Raw genomic sequence first — 19041 nt, 5'->3', positions numbered from 1 at the left:
CTATATCTCGCCTACGTCACCTCAAGGCGTAATGACAAATTCCTGGGCCCGGCGGTTATGATTTAGTGTATAGGCGCTAAACACAGGTAAGTCGGTTTACAACAGGTGTCACCACGTGCATGTGTGTTCATTCATAGTAAACTAGAGTAGATATACCATATAAGGAATTGCCTACGTTACAACGTCTATTGTTTTGTTGATAAAACTTACACAATATACATCTTGTTTGTCAGTGTGTGGCGTACTTTGTAAAACAGAGGACTTATCGGGACTCAGAAACAGATTAACAGGTTAGTATAAAGTATTTATTATGTGTTTAATACCGGTAATATTGTATTGTTTTATACAGCATCAATACATATTACTGATTGGTACTGCTGATATATTAGATAACTGGTTAGATGTTATAATCAAAGCACTATATATCGGAACAGAGTATTTAATGACGCGTTGTAATGTGTCCCCCTTTTCGCTATCCAACCTTATGTATGTAACCGTGATGTCCTACGGCTAATTGACTATGTTAAGGAGAAAACACCTGGTAATTATTTTCGAATCCTAGTTTTTATGTATTAGATTTTGACACTGTTCTATATTGAATAAAATACAGTTAAAACTACTGTAATCTCAGTAATACCGATATCTTTTTCTAATGTATTTTTATAATTATAACGTTTTCTGATATTTGTCCATTTGAATATATTGCATGTTACATAAACTATGTTACCTGATATACACAGGTTATCCTTACATCATATTGCTGTAATACTTACATACTATTTGTGTGCGATGTTTTTATCAGTCATTCTATACATTGGTGCTTTGGTAAAATGTCGCACTAGTTTATTTTCAGTCACAATTACGTGAAAATAAGAGATATTTTGCAGGAACGATTGTGTGCTAATAACATACATAAGCTGCAATTAGATTTTTATCAATATTTTACTTTTAACGACATTTAAGCTATCGCTTGAATGCATGAAAAAAAAGTCAATTCACCTCTTTATGGAACAGTATATCGGACGTAACCAATTAAAACACTGACGAAGAACAATTAACATCATACATGTATAACAAATGTCACACTGCTTGAAATAGTAATTTTTTACAATTGTCATTATATAGACATTCTATAATAACCGATGTATTCTAAATATAACCCTGATATGTACTACTGTGATTGATATATGCAGAATGTATTCAAGACAATCAAATCTTACGTCAACGCGTCACACAGAAGATGTTCATATCACCGCTACACTGTAAAATATAATTGCAGTTATTCAAGAGATGCGTGTCATCTTTTATGTTGAATGATGTACCGTTATATTTATATCTTACGGGTCCTAGAAGGACATAACGTTTGACGTGTCTTTACAAGACATATTATTCGTAGGTTGCAGTTTTATATCCATAACTGACGAATCATAACAGGACAAATGACGTGTCTTAGAAGGACGTAACTGCTGTGTGATGTAGTTTATATTTATTACTGACGAGTCCTAGAAGGACGTAACTGCTGTGTGATGTAGTTTATATTTATTACTGACGAGTCCCAGAAGGACGTAAATGCTGTGTGATGTAGTTTATATTTATTACTGACGAGTCCTAGAAGGACGTAACTGCTGTGTGATATAGTTTATATTTATTACTGACGAGTCCTAGAAGGACGTAACTGCTGTGTGATGTAGTTTATATTTATTACTGACGAGTCCCAGAAGGACGTAACTGCTGTGTGATGTAGTTTATATTTATTACTGACGTGTCCTAGAAGGACGTAACTGCTGTGTGATGTAGTTTATATTTATTACTGACGTGTCCTAGAAGGACGTAACTGCTGTGTGATGTAGTTTTATATTTATTACTGACGTGTCCTAGAAGGACGTAACTGCTGTGTGATGTAGTTTTATATTTATTACTGACGAGTCCTAGAAGGACGTAACTGCTGTGTGATGTAGTTTATATTTATTACTGACGTGTCCTAGAAGGACGTAACTGCTGTGTGATGTAGTTTTATATTTATTACTGACGTGTCCTAGAAGGACGTAACTGCTGTGTGATGTAGTTAATATTTATTACTGACGTGTCCTAGAAGGACGTAACTGCTGTGTGATGTAGTTTATATTTATTACTGACGAGTCCTAGAAGGACGTAAATGCTGTGTGATATAGTTTTATATTCATTACTGACGAGTCCCAGAAGGACGTAAATTCTGTTTGATGTACAATGTAGTTTATATTATTACTGACGAGTCCTAGAAGGACGTAACTGCTGTGTGATGTAGTTTATATTTATTACTGACGAGTCCTAGAAGGACGTAAATGCTGTGTGATATAGTTTTATATTCATTACTGACGAGTCCCAGAAGGACGTAAATTCTGTTTGATGTACAATGTAGTTTATATTATTACTGACGAGTCCTAGAAGGACGTAAATGGTGCGTGATGTAGTTTATATTTATTACTGACGAGTCCTAGAAGGACGTAAATGCTGTGTGATGTAGTTTTATATTCATTACTGACGAGTCCCAGAAGGACGTAACTGCTGTGTGATGTAGTTTATATTTATTACTGACGAGTCCTAGAAGGACGTAAATGCTGTGTGATGTAGTTTTATATTCATTACTGACGAGTCCCAGAAGGACGTAACTGCTGTGTGATGTAGTTTATATTTATTACTGACGAGTCCTAGAAGGACGTAAATGGTGCGTGATGTAGTTTATATTTATTACTGACGAGTCCTAGAAGGACGTAACTGCTGTGTAATGCAGTTTTATATTCATTACTGACGAGTCCTTGAAGGACGTAAATGCTGTTTGATGTAGTTTATATTTGTTACTGACGAGTCCTAAAGGGACGTAACTGTTGTATGGTACAGTTCTATATTCATTACTGACGCGTCAACTGATGTGTGTAGTAAATGTTTATAGCCGAATTACTATTTAAAATGTTTACTTGGTATCTTTTGTGTATAATTATTTGTCGTACAGTGCTTAATGTTTTGTCATATATAAAGTGTTCAATACCAGTAATGATGATAATTGTACAGTATACAATCAGGTTAGCCCTGCAGGAGCGTGGAAATAATATACCTGTTGTACCTCATTCCATGTCGTAGTAGACGACTAATTATGTCCGTTTGCATGGTTGAGGGTGGTTTTTCCTCTGTCTTAATTCCGAGCAGTTAGCATTGGAGAGCTCAAGAATAACGTCCGCTGTAACAAACAGCATGTTGATCGTAGAAAAGCGACTAAAAGCAGCTCCCTCCAATGCCTCCATTATATTTCACCAGTGTCTTTCGTTTATGGGACATTAAAGGTACAGTATACCGCAATAGATCCCCCCCCCCCCCCCAAAAAAAAAAAACCATTAAAAAAACCCAGTGTAAACCACTTATGAACATGTTATAGACTTGAATGAAAACGATTGGAGAATTTTAAGAAGAAGTCAGTACTAGGTGATTGTTAAACTAGGTGATTGGTTGTAGCGACTGGTACGTGCGTTGCCAGTTCAATGTATCCGGATGGGGTTGTCGCACTGTCGTGTCCTGGTATGGAAGAGTAATAACACTTGAAAGCGTCAGCGCTATCATAGATACTGTCCTTAAATGACCCATTGTGTAAAGAAGACGTAGAACAATTAAACAAATTAACCGAAAGCTTAACTATTTGAGAGCTATAAAGTTTATGCATACAGACAATGGATGGCTGAAAAAGAGTTGCTGGATACCATAGAGGTATTTTGGAGCCATACCTAACATGTAGACGCACTCAGCCACACTCTACCCCGGTCTGCTTACCAACACGAAAGAAACATATTTGTTAGTTCCGTGCCATTACGTTTACATAAATATTCAATCAACACATACATAGCTCCATATATTAGATCTTGTCTTCAAAGGCAGTACGTGTTCTGTCGGTACTCAGTGAAAACTAGTACTCTAGTAAATTATTCAGTAAGCCGTAAAAAATGCCACTTGCACGAAAAACAAGCCTGTTTTCGAAACATTATTGATCAATGCACAGGGTCAAAACAATAAGATAGACAAATAATGAATTATTGAAAAGTTGTTTTTGTATGAGCACATGATCGCGACCATTACTTTAAACATGTCTTGAATATGGCATTTTAGAAATGAGCATCGATTAAAGCACACTTATTGTCTAGTTAACTTATAATTTGATTGCTTATTTTCACGGAGTATTAACGTAGATAAACCTCGCGTGAGAGCGAAGGATGCTCTAATTCACAGCATGACGATTTGTTTGGGGATGGCTACCAACAACATTTTCCTCCTTGGAGACGACTAGGAATTAACACTGCTATATAAGGATCTTGTAATTATCATGTAATGAAGAAATTAACAACAACAGAGAATACCGACATGCAAACAACATCGTATTCCAACTTAAATTCGACAAACGAGAGGAAAGTACAAACAAATTTGCATGTCAACTCTAGATAATCAAACATAGATTAAAATCAGTGTTTAAGAGGACAAGCGACTTCACTTTAATAGAATTTCGACATGAAAATCAACAGCAAATCCGGGTTAAGTCACATTATTAAAAATGGAAACAACGGAATCACTAGGCATATCGAGAAGCATTAACTACATCTGACTTCATATAGCATAACGGAATAGAGTATTTCCCAATGAGATCAAGATTTGGGCCACAAAACTTTTCCCATTCTGCTGTTCAACAGTACAGCAATTGTGATCCTTAGTTTGTTCTTTCGTTGTATTCCTTCCTCCAGGATACTGAAACAAATCCCCAATATTGCTGGAATTTCCATTATTACCCGCCTTTCTTGAAAATAAGGATTGACTTTTATTGTGCCTTTCAGACATTCTACTTTACGATGGTGTCAGCGATACTGGACAATCAATGATAGAACGTCATCATTACTAATCTTTAAAATGTAACAAAAAGTCAAAATTAAATAAATAGAATTAAATGGACCAGAATATCCCACTACAATAGTAAACACTACTGGCATTCTTCCCATGAACTTAGGGCCAAATTCATGAATGAAATTTAGTATCGGAATGTAATCAACCTGGATCAGTGTATTTAGTTGTAATACAAGGAAAGGTAAAGGTCACACTTAACAACACAACCTGCTTGGAGCTTGGTTAACTTGAATAAAACTATATATATATGATATCGTTGTTAATATCATGCCCCGGAGCATGATAAACTTAAATCAAATTATATGTGTATGATATTGTTGTTAATATCAAGCCCTGGAGCATGGGTAACTTCAAACAAATTCAATGTGTACGATATTGCTGTTAATATCAAGTCCTGGAGCATGGTTAACTGAAATCAAATTCAATGCATATGATATTGTTGTTAATATCAAGCCCTGGAGCATGGTTAACTGAAATCAAATTCAATGTATATGATATTGTTGTTAATATCAAGCCCTGGAGCATGGTTAACTGAAATCAAATTCAATGTATATGATAGTGTTGTTAATATCAAGCCCTGGAGCATGGGTAACTTCAAACAAATTCAATGTGTATGATATTGCTGTTAATATCAAGCCCTGGAGCATGGTTAACTTGAATCAAATTAAATGTATATGATAGTGTTGTTAATATCAAGCCCTGGAGCATGGTTACCTTAAATCAAATTCAATGTGTATGATAGTGTTGTTGATATCAAGCCCTGGAGCATATCTGTGCTTCTCTTGTCTTATTTATTTACATTAAGCCCTCTTGCGGTCCAGCCCTTATAGGTTGATCAGATTCATGCTCGGGCATCATTTTGGTGGTGCTCATTTTTTACCTTTACACATGTAATAGACTCTGTGTAAGCAACACGCGTAAAGCAAAATAGATCCCGGCCTCAATCTAAGCAACAAGTATCGATAGAAATAGGTCATGTGCTCAAGTTAAACAAACAAGACCCGATGAAAACGAGCAATAATGTGTGATTGTCGGGTGGCGCTGTGTACGCCTTTATCATTCACCAAAGCAGCAAAGGGTTCGATTCTCGATCTGACTTGAAAGCTCAGGGGTAACCTGCCAAACCACATGGGGTGTATCCGGATGCTCCTTTTCCCTCCCACGCTAAGACACCTCACGCGCTTTCATCCTAGCCAACAAGCAGGGATTGTATAAGTTGTTATCGTTTACATTTTGTGAAAAAACAGGTCATTGGGTCGATTAAGATTGAAGCAAGATATGATAGACATTTATACTGTGCTCAACTTTAAGGAAGGCTTATTATGTGAATGTATTTCATTTCCAAACAAGTTCTATTTCCATTTCTTCATACTGATACACATTGATACCAATTAAATATCATTTTAATTCTTATCATTGTAGTGATTTTTGCCAATAACAGTTTTCGGCAACGACCATCATTTTAAAGCTATGAAAAAAAAACCCGACATCAATAACCGTCTTCAGTTTCAATGACAATACCTGCCATAAAAATCTGGGTCAAATCAAGGTTACGTCACATTCTCAAAATGAGAACTAGGTAGGGTGGTGAAAACGGAACGACCAAGTATATCAAGAACTACCAAACACGTCAAACGTCATATTGCAAAAGTAAATGGAATATTTCCAAATGAGATTACGGTGTTGACCATAAACTTTCCCGTTATATTCATCTCGAAGCCTTTTCCGTCGGTAGTCGGCAAGTTTGTCGCAAATCATGATAATGGAAATAAGTAGTTGAGTATCAACTCAAATGGGACATATATGTATAATTGAGAATTGGGAAATGGAAAAGGTAGCGCTTATCATAGTATTATTATGATCTTAGCATAGTTTCAAATTGTCTCAGCAGGATCCGTAAGTCAGGGTAAGTGCAAAATAAACATAAATCAAATTAATTAAAGTAAGATAAAAATCAATTAAATTAAATGTTTTGATAAATTGTAACATGCGCATATACATGTACATGTATGACCAGTCAAATGTGTTCATCCATTATACATCATTGCAAGACCTGAAGACGCTTACCGAACATTATTTCAAAAACCTTAAGTAGTAGTAACAATTAAGATAATGATACATTAATTCAACTACGCTATTTAAGTCGTGCCACTGTGGTCCAGATGTTTTGATATTATAGCATAAAGTTTAAATACTGTGACGTCACCAATGAGCTTAATACTGTTTTTAAAATGTCCACAGCCTTATAGTCCACGGTGGCCGTAATGTACTTTTATATAAGTAGAGTAGCAGTGTTAACAGATTATGTAAGGCAGTAGCATTAAAAAGAATTATACAATTTACAAAGCTAACCAATTACACACTCCTTTATCAAGGTGTGTTTACATGTTTAGATGATAATTGTTTCCGCTCACTCCCGGATTTTCTTACATCCTGCCTGCCATGTTTTTAAAAACGTGAAGGTCAAACTAAATAGGCAGTATTAAGAAAATTGGTATCAAGCATATGCTCTTCCTCCTAATAAGAAAATCCATGCTCCAAAAAGGACAGGGTAGGTATGGAGATTTAAGCACATATTAAGAAGAAGAAAATAGTTTTCGAAAATATACTCGAACGCTTTATCAAGCTAACAGTTACCGAAACATAGATGCCCTGTTAAATTTCCGAGGTTTATGAGGCGGTCAACGATAAATTATACTGTCAACTGCCCTATTTTAAAGAACCTGATAAAATCATTTAATTGTCATCGGCCACACATATACGTTAACCACAGCTACAGTAAATGTAAATAAACCCCAGTCGTGAAGACACAAAACGCGATTGCGTGGGATGAATAATTAACTTTGTTGTCGTCTACTAAATGTTATTAACGTAAAAAAATAAAATCTGGAGTTGACACGTGAACAATGACAACCTATAGCCTTACCCAGCTGGATGCTTAAACCGACTACCGACTTCTTTACTGGTTATTATGTTCACGCTAAGACCGACCTACCTTCCACAGGAAATGGAATTATATCTGCCAACGAAATCAATAGATCTTAAACAAAAGAGCCGAATTAGTTTTGGAAAAAATCCGAAGAGTTAAGAAGGTTATTGCAGTAAAATCAATTTCGTTTGAGTGCAAGTCCATTACAGCTCCCCCCCCCCCCCCCCCCCCTTTTTTTGCGATATTTTCAATGTGATTATCTTTAAACATTTATTCCTATCTACCTTAAGTTAGCACGGTAACATGATCTTGCAAAATATCTCAACATAATATGATTTAAGGGGATCGATAAGTCTTGGTGCATTTGTTAGTTTGTTTAGACAATGCAATGCATCACATGAATATGATATGAGGGCTTGAAGATGATGTGACATATTTGGCTAGTATGTCGTTGATGTGATATATTTATTGATGAGTGGATGATATGGTATATTTTGTTATTGTGCGGATGATGTGATATACAAGGTTATTTTGTGAATAAGATGATGGATTCGGTAATTCTGCAGATGATGTGAGTTGAAAAAATCTGATATTTATGCCTTTGTGGGTTTTTTTCCAGATTCAAGATGGCATTACTTTGGCATGAAATAACACAAGCTCTTGTTGTTGCTGCGCTGCTTCTAATTGGGGCGGATGAGGTAGACAGTAGAGGTAAGTCCCTTAAAAAGGAGCAAAACTTAGAACTTATTAATAGGTTAAGAAGGTATATACCAAACCAGTTATAAAGAATACCAAACGAGTTATATAAATACCAAAGGAGTCTAAAAAAGAAAAGAAAAATGACTTATATCAAACACTGCACGAGATATATAACATACCAAACGAGTAATACAAGATCAATTACAAGATATATAACATACCAAACGAGATGTATAGAATACCAAAAAAGTCATATAAGATTTATATCAATACAAAACGAGTTATATACGATACCAAACGAGTCATATGAAAATTAAATATTTACAATACCAAACAAGATACACAACATACCAAACGAGATATACATATAATACCAAACGAGATATATGAAATACCAAACGAGATATATAAAATACCAAACGAAACATATGAAATGCCAAACGAGATGTACAAAATACCAAACGAGATATATAAAATACCAAACGAAATATATAAAACACCAAACGAAACATATGAAATGCCAAACGAGATGTACAAAATACCAAACGAGATATATAAAATACCAAACGAAATATATAAAATACCAAACGAGATATATAAAATACCAAACGAGATGTATAAAATACCACACGAGATATACATATAATACCAAACGAGATATATAAAATACCAAACGAAACATGAAATGCCAAACGAGATGTACAAAATACCAAACGAGATATGTAAAATACCAAACGAAATATATAAAATACCAAACGAGATATATAAACTACCAAACGAGATATATAAAATACCGAACGACATATATAAAATACCAAACGAGATATATAAAATACCAAACGAGATGTATAAAATACCAAACGGGATATATAACATACCAAACGCGATATATAAAATATCAAACGAGATATATAACATACCAAACGAGATATATAAAATATCAAACGAGATATATAAAATACCAAACGAGATGTATAAAATACCACACGAGATATACATATAATACCAAACGAGATATATGAAATACCAAACGAGATATATGAAATACCAAGCGAAACATATGAAATGCCAAACGAGATGGGTAAAATACCAAACGAGATATATAAAATACCAAACGAGATATATAAAATACCAATCGAGATATATAACACACCAAATGACTTATATAAGATACCAGAGGACTAATAAAAAACCAAGCGATTTATATAGAATACCAAACGAGTGATATAAAATACCAATCGAGATATATAAAATTGAATCAGACAGCATTTTCTTGTTCACTCATATCAAGAACTTACGTGTAACAATACTGGAGGGAACAAGTCATGGAAACTGAATCTGTTTAAATGCGGTTTTGCTCTAAACTTTTGTTACGTCAAAAAGTATTTTTTTGTATATATGATGTACGGAAGACGACAAATATCGCTGAAAAAACAACAACGAATACTGACGAGTTGTCATGAAATTATGGTTGAGATATATACTGTGTGATATGATGACGACCATTTATTTGAACCTATGCAAAAACAACAGTGAAAACCGATTACAAAAACGAAACCATATTCAAGTTCCAAATCGATAAGCGGCAAAATATAAACAGAAATATAGATTTATATGGAGTCGCGTGAAAAATTACAAGGATGATATGAACAGGTACTCCGGAAAGTAATGATATTCGTAAAACATATATGGCTTTCTGGCGTCCCACTGGTCTAAGTATTACTAAGCATAACAACCATCGTGTACAATGACAACAACAACCTATCATATTATCTTCCCTTAGTCGGCAAAATGTTTGATCAATACCATACTACGCCATTAGTACATTGACAAGAGGCGATAGCTAAATATTTCTGTAGACAAATTGCAGATAGGGACAGACTTTGCAAAAATGAATATATTCACTAGATTTTATCAGAAGGGAAAGTCGCCAGCAAGCAACCATACGTACTTCATGGGATACCGTTTAATACATTTAGTACTTCCCTTACAGTTAATCTGAAGTCGGACGCGGTATTAATTTGGTGAGTTGTTAATTTTAAAGCGTACTGTTGTTATCAAAACAGTGGATACATAAATTAATACTTTAATTAAACTTTATTTAAAACCGTTTATTCACTAAAAGAAAATCTATTGACAGTGTGATCTATTGTTTGGGTGATTATATGATAACTGAATAAAGCTTCCAATGCGTTGACTCGGTCTGACGATGTGTGAGGATGTTTATTACAGTACTTCCTGGCGTCAAATGTAGCCTCAGACAAAACGTTCTATGCAAGACTTGTCAAAGCCTGCTTTGTCTTGTTAGCGAAAGTTGATCTTTACAATCGGCGAACGAGATGTATCGTCATTAGTTCTGCAGATATATCAAAGTGTTTCTGTGTTTTGGAAGGAATTCGATGACGTAATTCATGCAACACTTGTCATTACTGTTAATGGAGATGACAAAGGCATGCAGATATGGAGTTGATTAAGATGCTCTTTTATAACATATTTTTATCTGTATCACGATCTGGAAAACGTAATGTCGAATTATCTATCGTACTGTAATTACGTTGGATCTTTAGATTTATCACTGTGATAGCCTTTTACGTCGCCGACGTGAGGCAATGACGGCTAACAGACGCAATCGATTTCACTAGTTATTCCTAAGCACACTAAACAAATGCATTTTAGGTCAAGTATCGTATTATTAAAACTAGAAACAAAATGAAATAGAAAATAACGTAAATTAGTTGGCGACATGTCGTCAAGAACATATACCACTTTTTGCATTAAGCAATTGAGATATTCATCAGTACGAACTCGAATGATATTCTAAAATATGTGTATTTTACAACCAACTCCACTTTTCATTACAAGAGAACTATCACTCCTCAAATTGATGCAAGTAAACCAGTCAGTCCTTCATCATAAATATGAATATTTTTCTTATATAAATTCCACAGTTTGTCATTGTGTTTCCCAAGGGGGCAATCAATATCACGCCATGCATGTATTTTCGTTAGACGGAGATACTATCGTATTTTAGCTGAGAACCCAATCCTTAGTTTAGAGATATACATCCCTTTATTACTTTAGCCAGTTCATTAAGAACGGAAAACGTTAAGATAACAAAGTTTTATAGTGAACACATCTAGCTAAACTGATTTTAGGAGTATTATCCAGTGTACATAGATCATTCAGAATCAGATGGAGAATAATTCAGAGACGACACATACTTATGTACACACGGTGAAACTCCATATTGACAACAGCTTTAGATAGAAAGAAAGAAAGAAAGAAAAAAAGAAAGAAAGAAAGAAAGAAAGAAAGAAAGAAAGAAAGGGAACTATTTATGAGACTCTCCACTTGATATGGCCAGGGCGACTAGTTGATATTCAGATTGATATTGTGTTATTAGTAAAATGACCTTGCTGTCCTATAGAACAATCACTGCTATCGTGGGGTTGGTAAGTAGTGGATTATTTGATCATAAGTTGTACTAAGACGATTAACGATTAATTCAAAACCCAGCAGGTGCCCGGCCTGGCTATCAAAACTAACAAATCTCGTTTAGACACCTGTGGCCAGTTTACGTACATACCTCAATAGGTCACTGTAGACACATATGTGTGGTCATTTTAAGTATACCGCCACTGTGGACAATTATGAACAATTGTAGCTTATTTCTTCGCTTTGTACTTAAACAAAACGGAAAAGGACAGCTCTAACGAGAAACTTTGCTAGGATACACCGAGTATCTTTAACAGTCTAATTTTCGGAAGTTTCATTTGATGTGTGAAAACAAAGCATTCATCGTTAGATAATATTTTCATCCTCATTGCCGAATACCTTCCTTTTTGCTGCGTTTTACTCTAATAACAATTGTTAAATCTTAAAGCTTTAGTGTTTGGAGTGCATTACAATAATATTGATATATCTTTCTATCATATATATTGTGTAGATGTTGTAATGTGCATTGTGACAAATTGTTAATTGAAATGACGTGACGATGAATTGTATATTGCCAATTTTTATCCAAGCGATCTTCAGACGGATGCCAATATACTCATAACTCACAATTACATAACCAGGAACCCACATCAATCCCTGCCTGCATGGAGAAATGCTCAATGTAAAGGTTAAAGAAATGAATTGTCAGAAATTTATCAGGACACGATATATACTGGAGGAGAGAATGATGATAAAAATCAGTTTTAAAATGACTGCGGAATATCGATTTTAGTCGTTCTAGGATTTTCATAGTTGCCTAGGCCATTTCGATAGCATTTGATGTTGATAGTTAGTTTAAATCTACCGCATAAACAAATCGTCTCATTAAAAGATATTTAGCAAGAAAATAATACAGGAATCCAGTCTCGTATCCTGTATTCACTCTCCTCTTTAGAATATTGTTGTCTACTGGTTCGTTCAGCGATAATTAGTTGTAGGTTGACCTATAGATAGTTGTCGCCGTGTTTGTAATACCTTTTGATGTTTTAATTAATTTGCCATGTTACATTTATTCTAGTTTGTAGCGGTATAGACGAACCAGAGTTTCTACATGTTTACAACGTTTGGCAGTTTCGGGGATGTACGAAGATTGAAGGGAGCATACGAATCGTTCAGACTACATTTGACGGGTAATTATCTATCAACGTTTAGAGACTCATTTTCCTCTACTGGGCAAATTTCAATTTAGTCCCAAAAGTAAAGCAGTATCAAAGGAAGCATTATGAAGTACAGTTGCTGTTAGTGAAAAGATAGAAGTTAAAATTAGTATTGAAAAATGTATGCATAGCCATTGAATTGTTTGGATGTACAACATAAAAAAAACGGCGTTATCAAAAAGGATTAGGCTGAATTTTTAAAATATTTTAACTGCGTCTCTACTTTATTGGTGTTTACTATGATATATTCACTCTAAGTTGACTTTCAAGAATTTTTAGATTTGAGATGGCGAGCATGTCCAAATAACTTTCTAAACGAACATTTGCTTCATAGCCAAGCGAGGTGAAGTCATATGTAGAAAGAGAAAAACATTTGTATACATTTATTTAAATGTCTAATAACCTAGAAACTGTCATGACACTTCCCATCAATGATCTTCTTAAAACAATGAAATTAACATGTATCTAGTAACTTCATTTCAACATTCAGACTGTTATCGTTGTTACAGAGACGTGTACTACAATCGACCTGGTCTTCATCCTGACGCCTTGTGGGCATTCTCAGAAGTAAGGGAGATAACTGGCTTTTTACTGGTGCAAGGAAAGCATCCTCATTTCCATAATCTGGATTATTTCAGAAACCTGGAAATCGTGCAAGGAAAAGAACTCTCTCCGACGTAGGTATCAACTCTAAATACATGATATAAACAAATACATTGATTTTAAATTCATACGGACCTCACGACGACTGTAGACAGATACAAACTTGTAATTGTGTTTTTGTACTTATAACATAGATAATTGCGCTCACGATCGCAATGTGTTCGGCTGCGCAACAAGCTATCGATCTTAGGTCAGAGACATGTAGACACAATATTTTACACTTAAAAAAAACAAATTTCAAACTTAAAGTTGATGAAACAGAGGGAAAGATTAATCATATACAGTGATAATAAAACCTTTGTCACAAATACATTAAATAACGTAGCTAAATGCACTTGGAAATAACTTACATAAGCGTAATTTAACAGACTAGATGTTTTTTTAGCTATGGGTTACCGTAGTTTGACTTGCAAATAACGTGTTTGAAATCTGGGAGTAGATTATGCCATGAGTGGCGAACATACTCAAAAGATAACTATGGCATAATTAAATATTCTGAACCTACCTGAACATGCTTTAACGTACGCCCACTTTTACCAGTCAACGGACTTCAAAATATAAACAGTGCCTTATAGACCTTAGCTACTACTTCTTACGTTCATTTGGTTAACCTGTAGATACCGGTCTGAGTACGTTCAGCTACGTTATGTAATGCATTGTAACCTATACGTAATGTGTAAAAGTATTTTGTGTTATCTATGATATAAACTTAACAGAATCTTTGAAATGTAGTATTCCCAAATACTTCACACGGTTATCCCGCAGTTGCTAGGGAAAAGATAAATATCATATACTTCACAGGGTTATCCCGCAGTTGCTAGGGAAAATATAAATATCATATACTTAACAGGGTTATCCCGCAGTTGCTAGGGAAAATATAAATATCATATACTTAACAGGGTTATCCTGCAGTTGCTAGGGAAAATATAAATCGCACATACTATCACAGGGTTATCCCGCAGTTGCTAGGGAAAAGATAAGGACAGCTGATACAGCTTATATGACGCTGCTCACAATAACACAACATCATCATTTTACGTTGAGTAACTATGTCGTGGATGATGACGTCATCAATTTTGACGCACATTCCAAGGGGAATTATAGATGGCCAATTGAAAAAAACTTTCATGACAACTTACATTTAATGGCAACTATGTGAGAAAAAATAACCAGACATGAGTCTGTTCCGCAAACGAGGATATCTTAACCCTCATGTAAGAGTTTGACTTGTCAGCCTTGTGCATTCTGGTTAACGATGACCCTGCCCACGATTCCATTATTGTTAATGGGGAATTGTTATGGTTACAAAGGAACAATAAAACATCAAGCATTGGACACGCGTTAACTCACACTATTTTATAAATCCTAAATAATACGACAATAAAACAAACCGTCGATTTGGGTCTTCTGATGTGTGGCTTTGATTGTCTGTCACCCATGCTTCAAATAATAACAGTCTAAGCATGCGTGTATGACATATTTACATATAGACAGTGGAGCACCTCGTATAGGATTCGCCGTAATCAGTGGGTTACTTCCAGGTTTTAATTGCAAATATGAAAAACTACGGTTTTGTTTCTCGTAATATCTCATCATTCGGATATAGATGCATATGCCATCAATTATCATATTGTTTTGTTTTTGTTTTTGTTTTGCAAATTTGTTAAAATGTATGTGTTGCGAAAACATAGGATTTAAGAGTAAGATACAGTAGAACCAGCATTAATCAAACTGCATCATTCTTTAGGAATCAGTGATCTTGATGCCTAGGAAGAGACAATGGATATATAACAATGTATAAATAAAAATAGATACAAACAATAGATGTATAATAATAGATATATAACAATAGTAAAAACATTTCTATTCTATTTTCAGGTTTTCGTCAACAGTCAATATCATGGTTACGTCCGTGGAATCGCTTGACTTTTCCAGTCTTCGAAACGTGTCCAATGGTAACGTGTTGATCTACGCCAACCCCAATCTCTGTTACGTCAGAGCTGCTAACTTTGACTACATCGTCCAAAGAGCTGACCAGAAAGTCATCGTGAAATCAAACGCACCCCGAAGACAATGTGGTGAGTTATAAAGTGATGGTCAGACACACTGTACTTTTCGTTTACTAGCAAAGTTAGCTTTTGGGACAAGTGTTAAATGGGTAGATTTTGGAAACGTTTTTGTAACAAAATAATTTAACATTGATATGACGTATATATAATATTGCTTTACGTTCTGTCAAGGTCATGGTCCACTGATCATATAATTAATTAAAAAAAACAGTTAGTACCATGCAATATCGTTTACATTTGACAACAAAGTCTCACATTGTTTCTATGTTAAGCTGCACTGTATCTTTGAACACTGTAGATGCAGTCAAGATCACATTACGTGATAGTTACGTCATTTTAATCAATGCAAACGAAATGCTTCGCTATGCACTATGAATGACTCAAACGCTGCGTGAATAATGATTGCGAACAGTTGCGTTACTGTGACGTCATTTTGGCGATCTATGAGCATCGTCACGGCAAGGCGTTGTACTGTGTATCAGATTGGTTGTAAATCAATCACAGAAAAGAATTTGATTTAAAGATGCTATTCTGTCAAATGAACCTACACAGAAATGACAATAAATACAATTTAATACTTAATAGTTAAATATTCCGTACATGAAATGATATTTTGTATAACATATTGACAAACGGGATTGATACTGTTTGCTAGATAGATAGATAGTACATCCATCATTAAAGTTAACACCACAAGACACTAGTAAATCCTTACGGTTATATTTACGATAGTTTATAATATTTATCATCGTCTTTATTAATTGTATGTGTATATAAGTACTGTAGGATCCACAGTTTATTTAAATATATTTACGACGTTACGTCTCATAAATTTCCTCTTGAATTCTGAACATCCCACTCTATATCTCCGGAAAATGTATATTTGTACCTCTTTAACCGTAAATGGGAGGTAGCAGGTACTATTTGAAGTTAGAATCAGTGAACATTTTCAGTAGTTCTATCCATTTCAGGGAAATCATTAGTGTTTTCAATTACTTCAAATATTGGGGATGGAAATGGTCCTCTGAGTACTTGAGGATGACACATTACCTAAAGACAAAAGGTGTCTTTGAGATAATACCTTCAAAGGATAAAATGCTTTACAATCTGTTCCCAAAACGTTCGTTTGCATTGCTTGACATATATTACTAACCATCAGTTATTTTTCGAAAGGACGCAAATCGCCTGCTGATCAGAGAGTAAATATCCGCCATACGTCTCCTGATATTACTGTCGCCAATCAGCTTCCTGTTTATAGTAAACTTATAATGTGTAATTTACATTGGCCCCCGTCACCTCTGCACCACTTATCGGTCAATACTCTTCAGTAGATTTATAACTCCGAAAGAAAATCAATTTGCAAGTACACACTTCTATGACATTGTTCGATGACGGTACTTTAGAGTGATGACATGTCTTACACAATGTATTGATTTTGTTCCAGTTTTGTCCCACAGAACGTGCAGTTCTAGGTGTGGCCGTGGGCTGTGCTGGGGAAGGGGACTCAGAAACTGTGTCCGCAACTTCCAGGAATCCAACGCTCTTATTGACTTTATGGATAATAACTTTCTTTCTGGATAAGACCTGGAAGCTATTTCCGGTTTCCACTAAATCAGAGAGTATGGAAGTGCCATGCTACTTAGCAATACTTCCGCGGCATTTTTGATTTCAAACCTAACCAGATCTTGGTTTCCGCGAACTGGCTGTGTTCGGGAGTCAAATGAATATTGTCAGTTTAGTAGGTTTTTTCCTGGGTTCTTCCAGCATGTCTTTGACAACATTCGTCAAGTTTAAACAACATTTCCAGTCTCCTGAAAGGCTGTCAGAATGTTTATCAGTGGTCGGCCACATAACATTACCACACGGATGGATACGTTGGTCAACACATGACTATTTGTGATGAAGCGACATTCCACTATCTACCTATGTGAATACGATTCTGTTTATAAACAGACTATGGTGTTTAGCCTGATCTATCTGCGCTGGTTATATATGCTGTATCTGTGTTAGTCTGGTTTTGTAGCGTTTTATGGCTGTTTTTCTGTTGAAGTCTTTTAATTACGTTTTAGTTATCACTAAAATACACTTATCAAGGTATCAGGATGTACATTCTGTATGGCAAAATTAAAAGCGTTGTGAACAGAAAATACCTTCATTGAGTTTTTAGTATATATTACAGCTTACTTTGATCTTACCAGTAAAAATAAATAGTGTTCATTGGTACACATACCTGGGTATCGTTTCACAAAGCTTCGTAACTTACGAACGTTCGTAAATATTTACGAAAAAGTTACGCCAAACTTACGAATTTCGTAAGTGCGTTTCACAAAGGTGTTCGTAACTTTTTTCGTATCTTACGTCAAAATCATACGTTCTTCCGGTAAAAATATACCGCTCTCTAACTTGGAGGTAAAAAAGGATGACACTTTTTGGGTGAAAATTGTACGCCGGTCCTATTCCTGGGTCACGTACACAGACTATGAACTTTATTTTGTTCTATCAAAACAACCGTATTATTGATAGAAGATCATTTTTCTATAAAATTCCAATTCTTATTGTTTATCATGCGTTAAAACAAACAGTAACAAAGCAATTTTCACAGATTTTGCTCAATGCCCAAAGACATACAAAATGTTCTTAAAATAGACCATATGTTGGCACAGTCTACGAATATGCGTACAATTAGTTTCATGACAATGTGTATTTTGCCGGCACCCTCCTCGACTTTCAAAACCTCAAAACAATCACAAGGCATAGTCGTTCTCTTATGCTAATTTATAAATGAGTACGACGTCATTTTCTGTTCAAAAGGGCATGTCTGCGCACGATTTTAAATTGTTTTCGTAAGTTACGACAGGGTAGATATGGCATAAAGTTACGCAAGGTTTTTGCGTAACTTACGAACGTTCGTAAGTTACGAAGTTTTTGTGAAACGCTTAGTAATTCGTAAATGTGACTTACGAAAAGCTCGTAAGTTACGAAGCTTTGTGAAACGATACAGTTTTGGTCTCTAGTGGCATCGTCAAGCCACAGACCCAATATTAATATCAAGCAGTTTCGTCATATCACAAACCCACGACTCTAGTGATTTCATCAGCGCAAAGACCCAATACTC

The 19041-nt window shown here is 35.1% G+C and overlaps 1 protein-coding gene across 2 annotated transcripts; it reads left to right on the top strand.

The window, feature by feature from the left end:
• LOC117317921 (epidermal growth factor receptor-like) lies at positions 1–18076 on the top strand. Of its 2 annotated transcripts, XM_033872889.1 has the most exons (7): positions 1–86; positions 234–290; positions 8463–8554; positions 13056–13167; positions 13704–13871; positions 15736–15935; positions 17371–18076. In XM_033872889.1, exons 3-7 carry the CDS (start codon positions 8470–8472, stop codon positions 17505–17507), a joined length of 702 nt encoding a protein of 233 aa, XP_033728780.1. In that variant the 5' UTR covers positions 1–86; positions 234–290; positions 8463–8469; the 3' UTR covers positions 17508–18076. The 2 variants fall into 2 exon arrangements, with proteins under 2 accessions (XP_033728780.1, XP_033728781.1); XM_033872890.1 differs by lacking the exons at positions 1–86; positions 234–290 and adding an exon at positions 7376–7465.
• Positions 18077–19041: the final 965 nt, after the last annotated feature.

This window comes from Pecten maximus, chromosome 19 (genome assembly GCF_902652985.1).
Source record: "Pecten maximus chromosome 19, xPecMax1.1, whole genome shotgun sequence".
Classification (NCBI taxonomy): Eukaryota; Metazoa; Mollusca; class Bivalvia; order Pectinida; family Pectinidae; genus Pecten; species Pecten maximus.
Note: the sequence above shows the minus strand (reverse complement) of the source record. Positions and strands in the feature narration are given on the sequence as shown.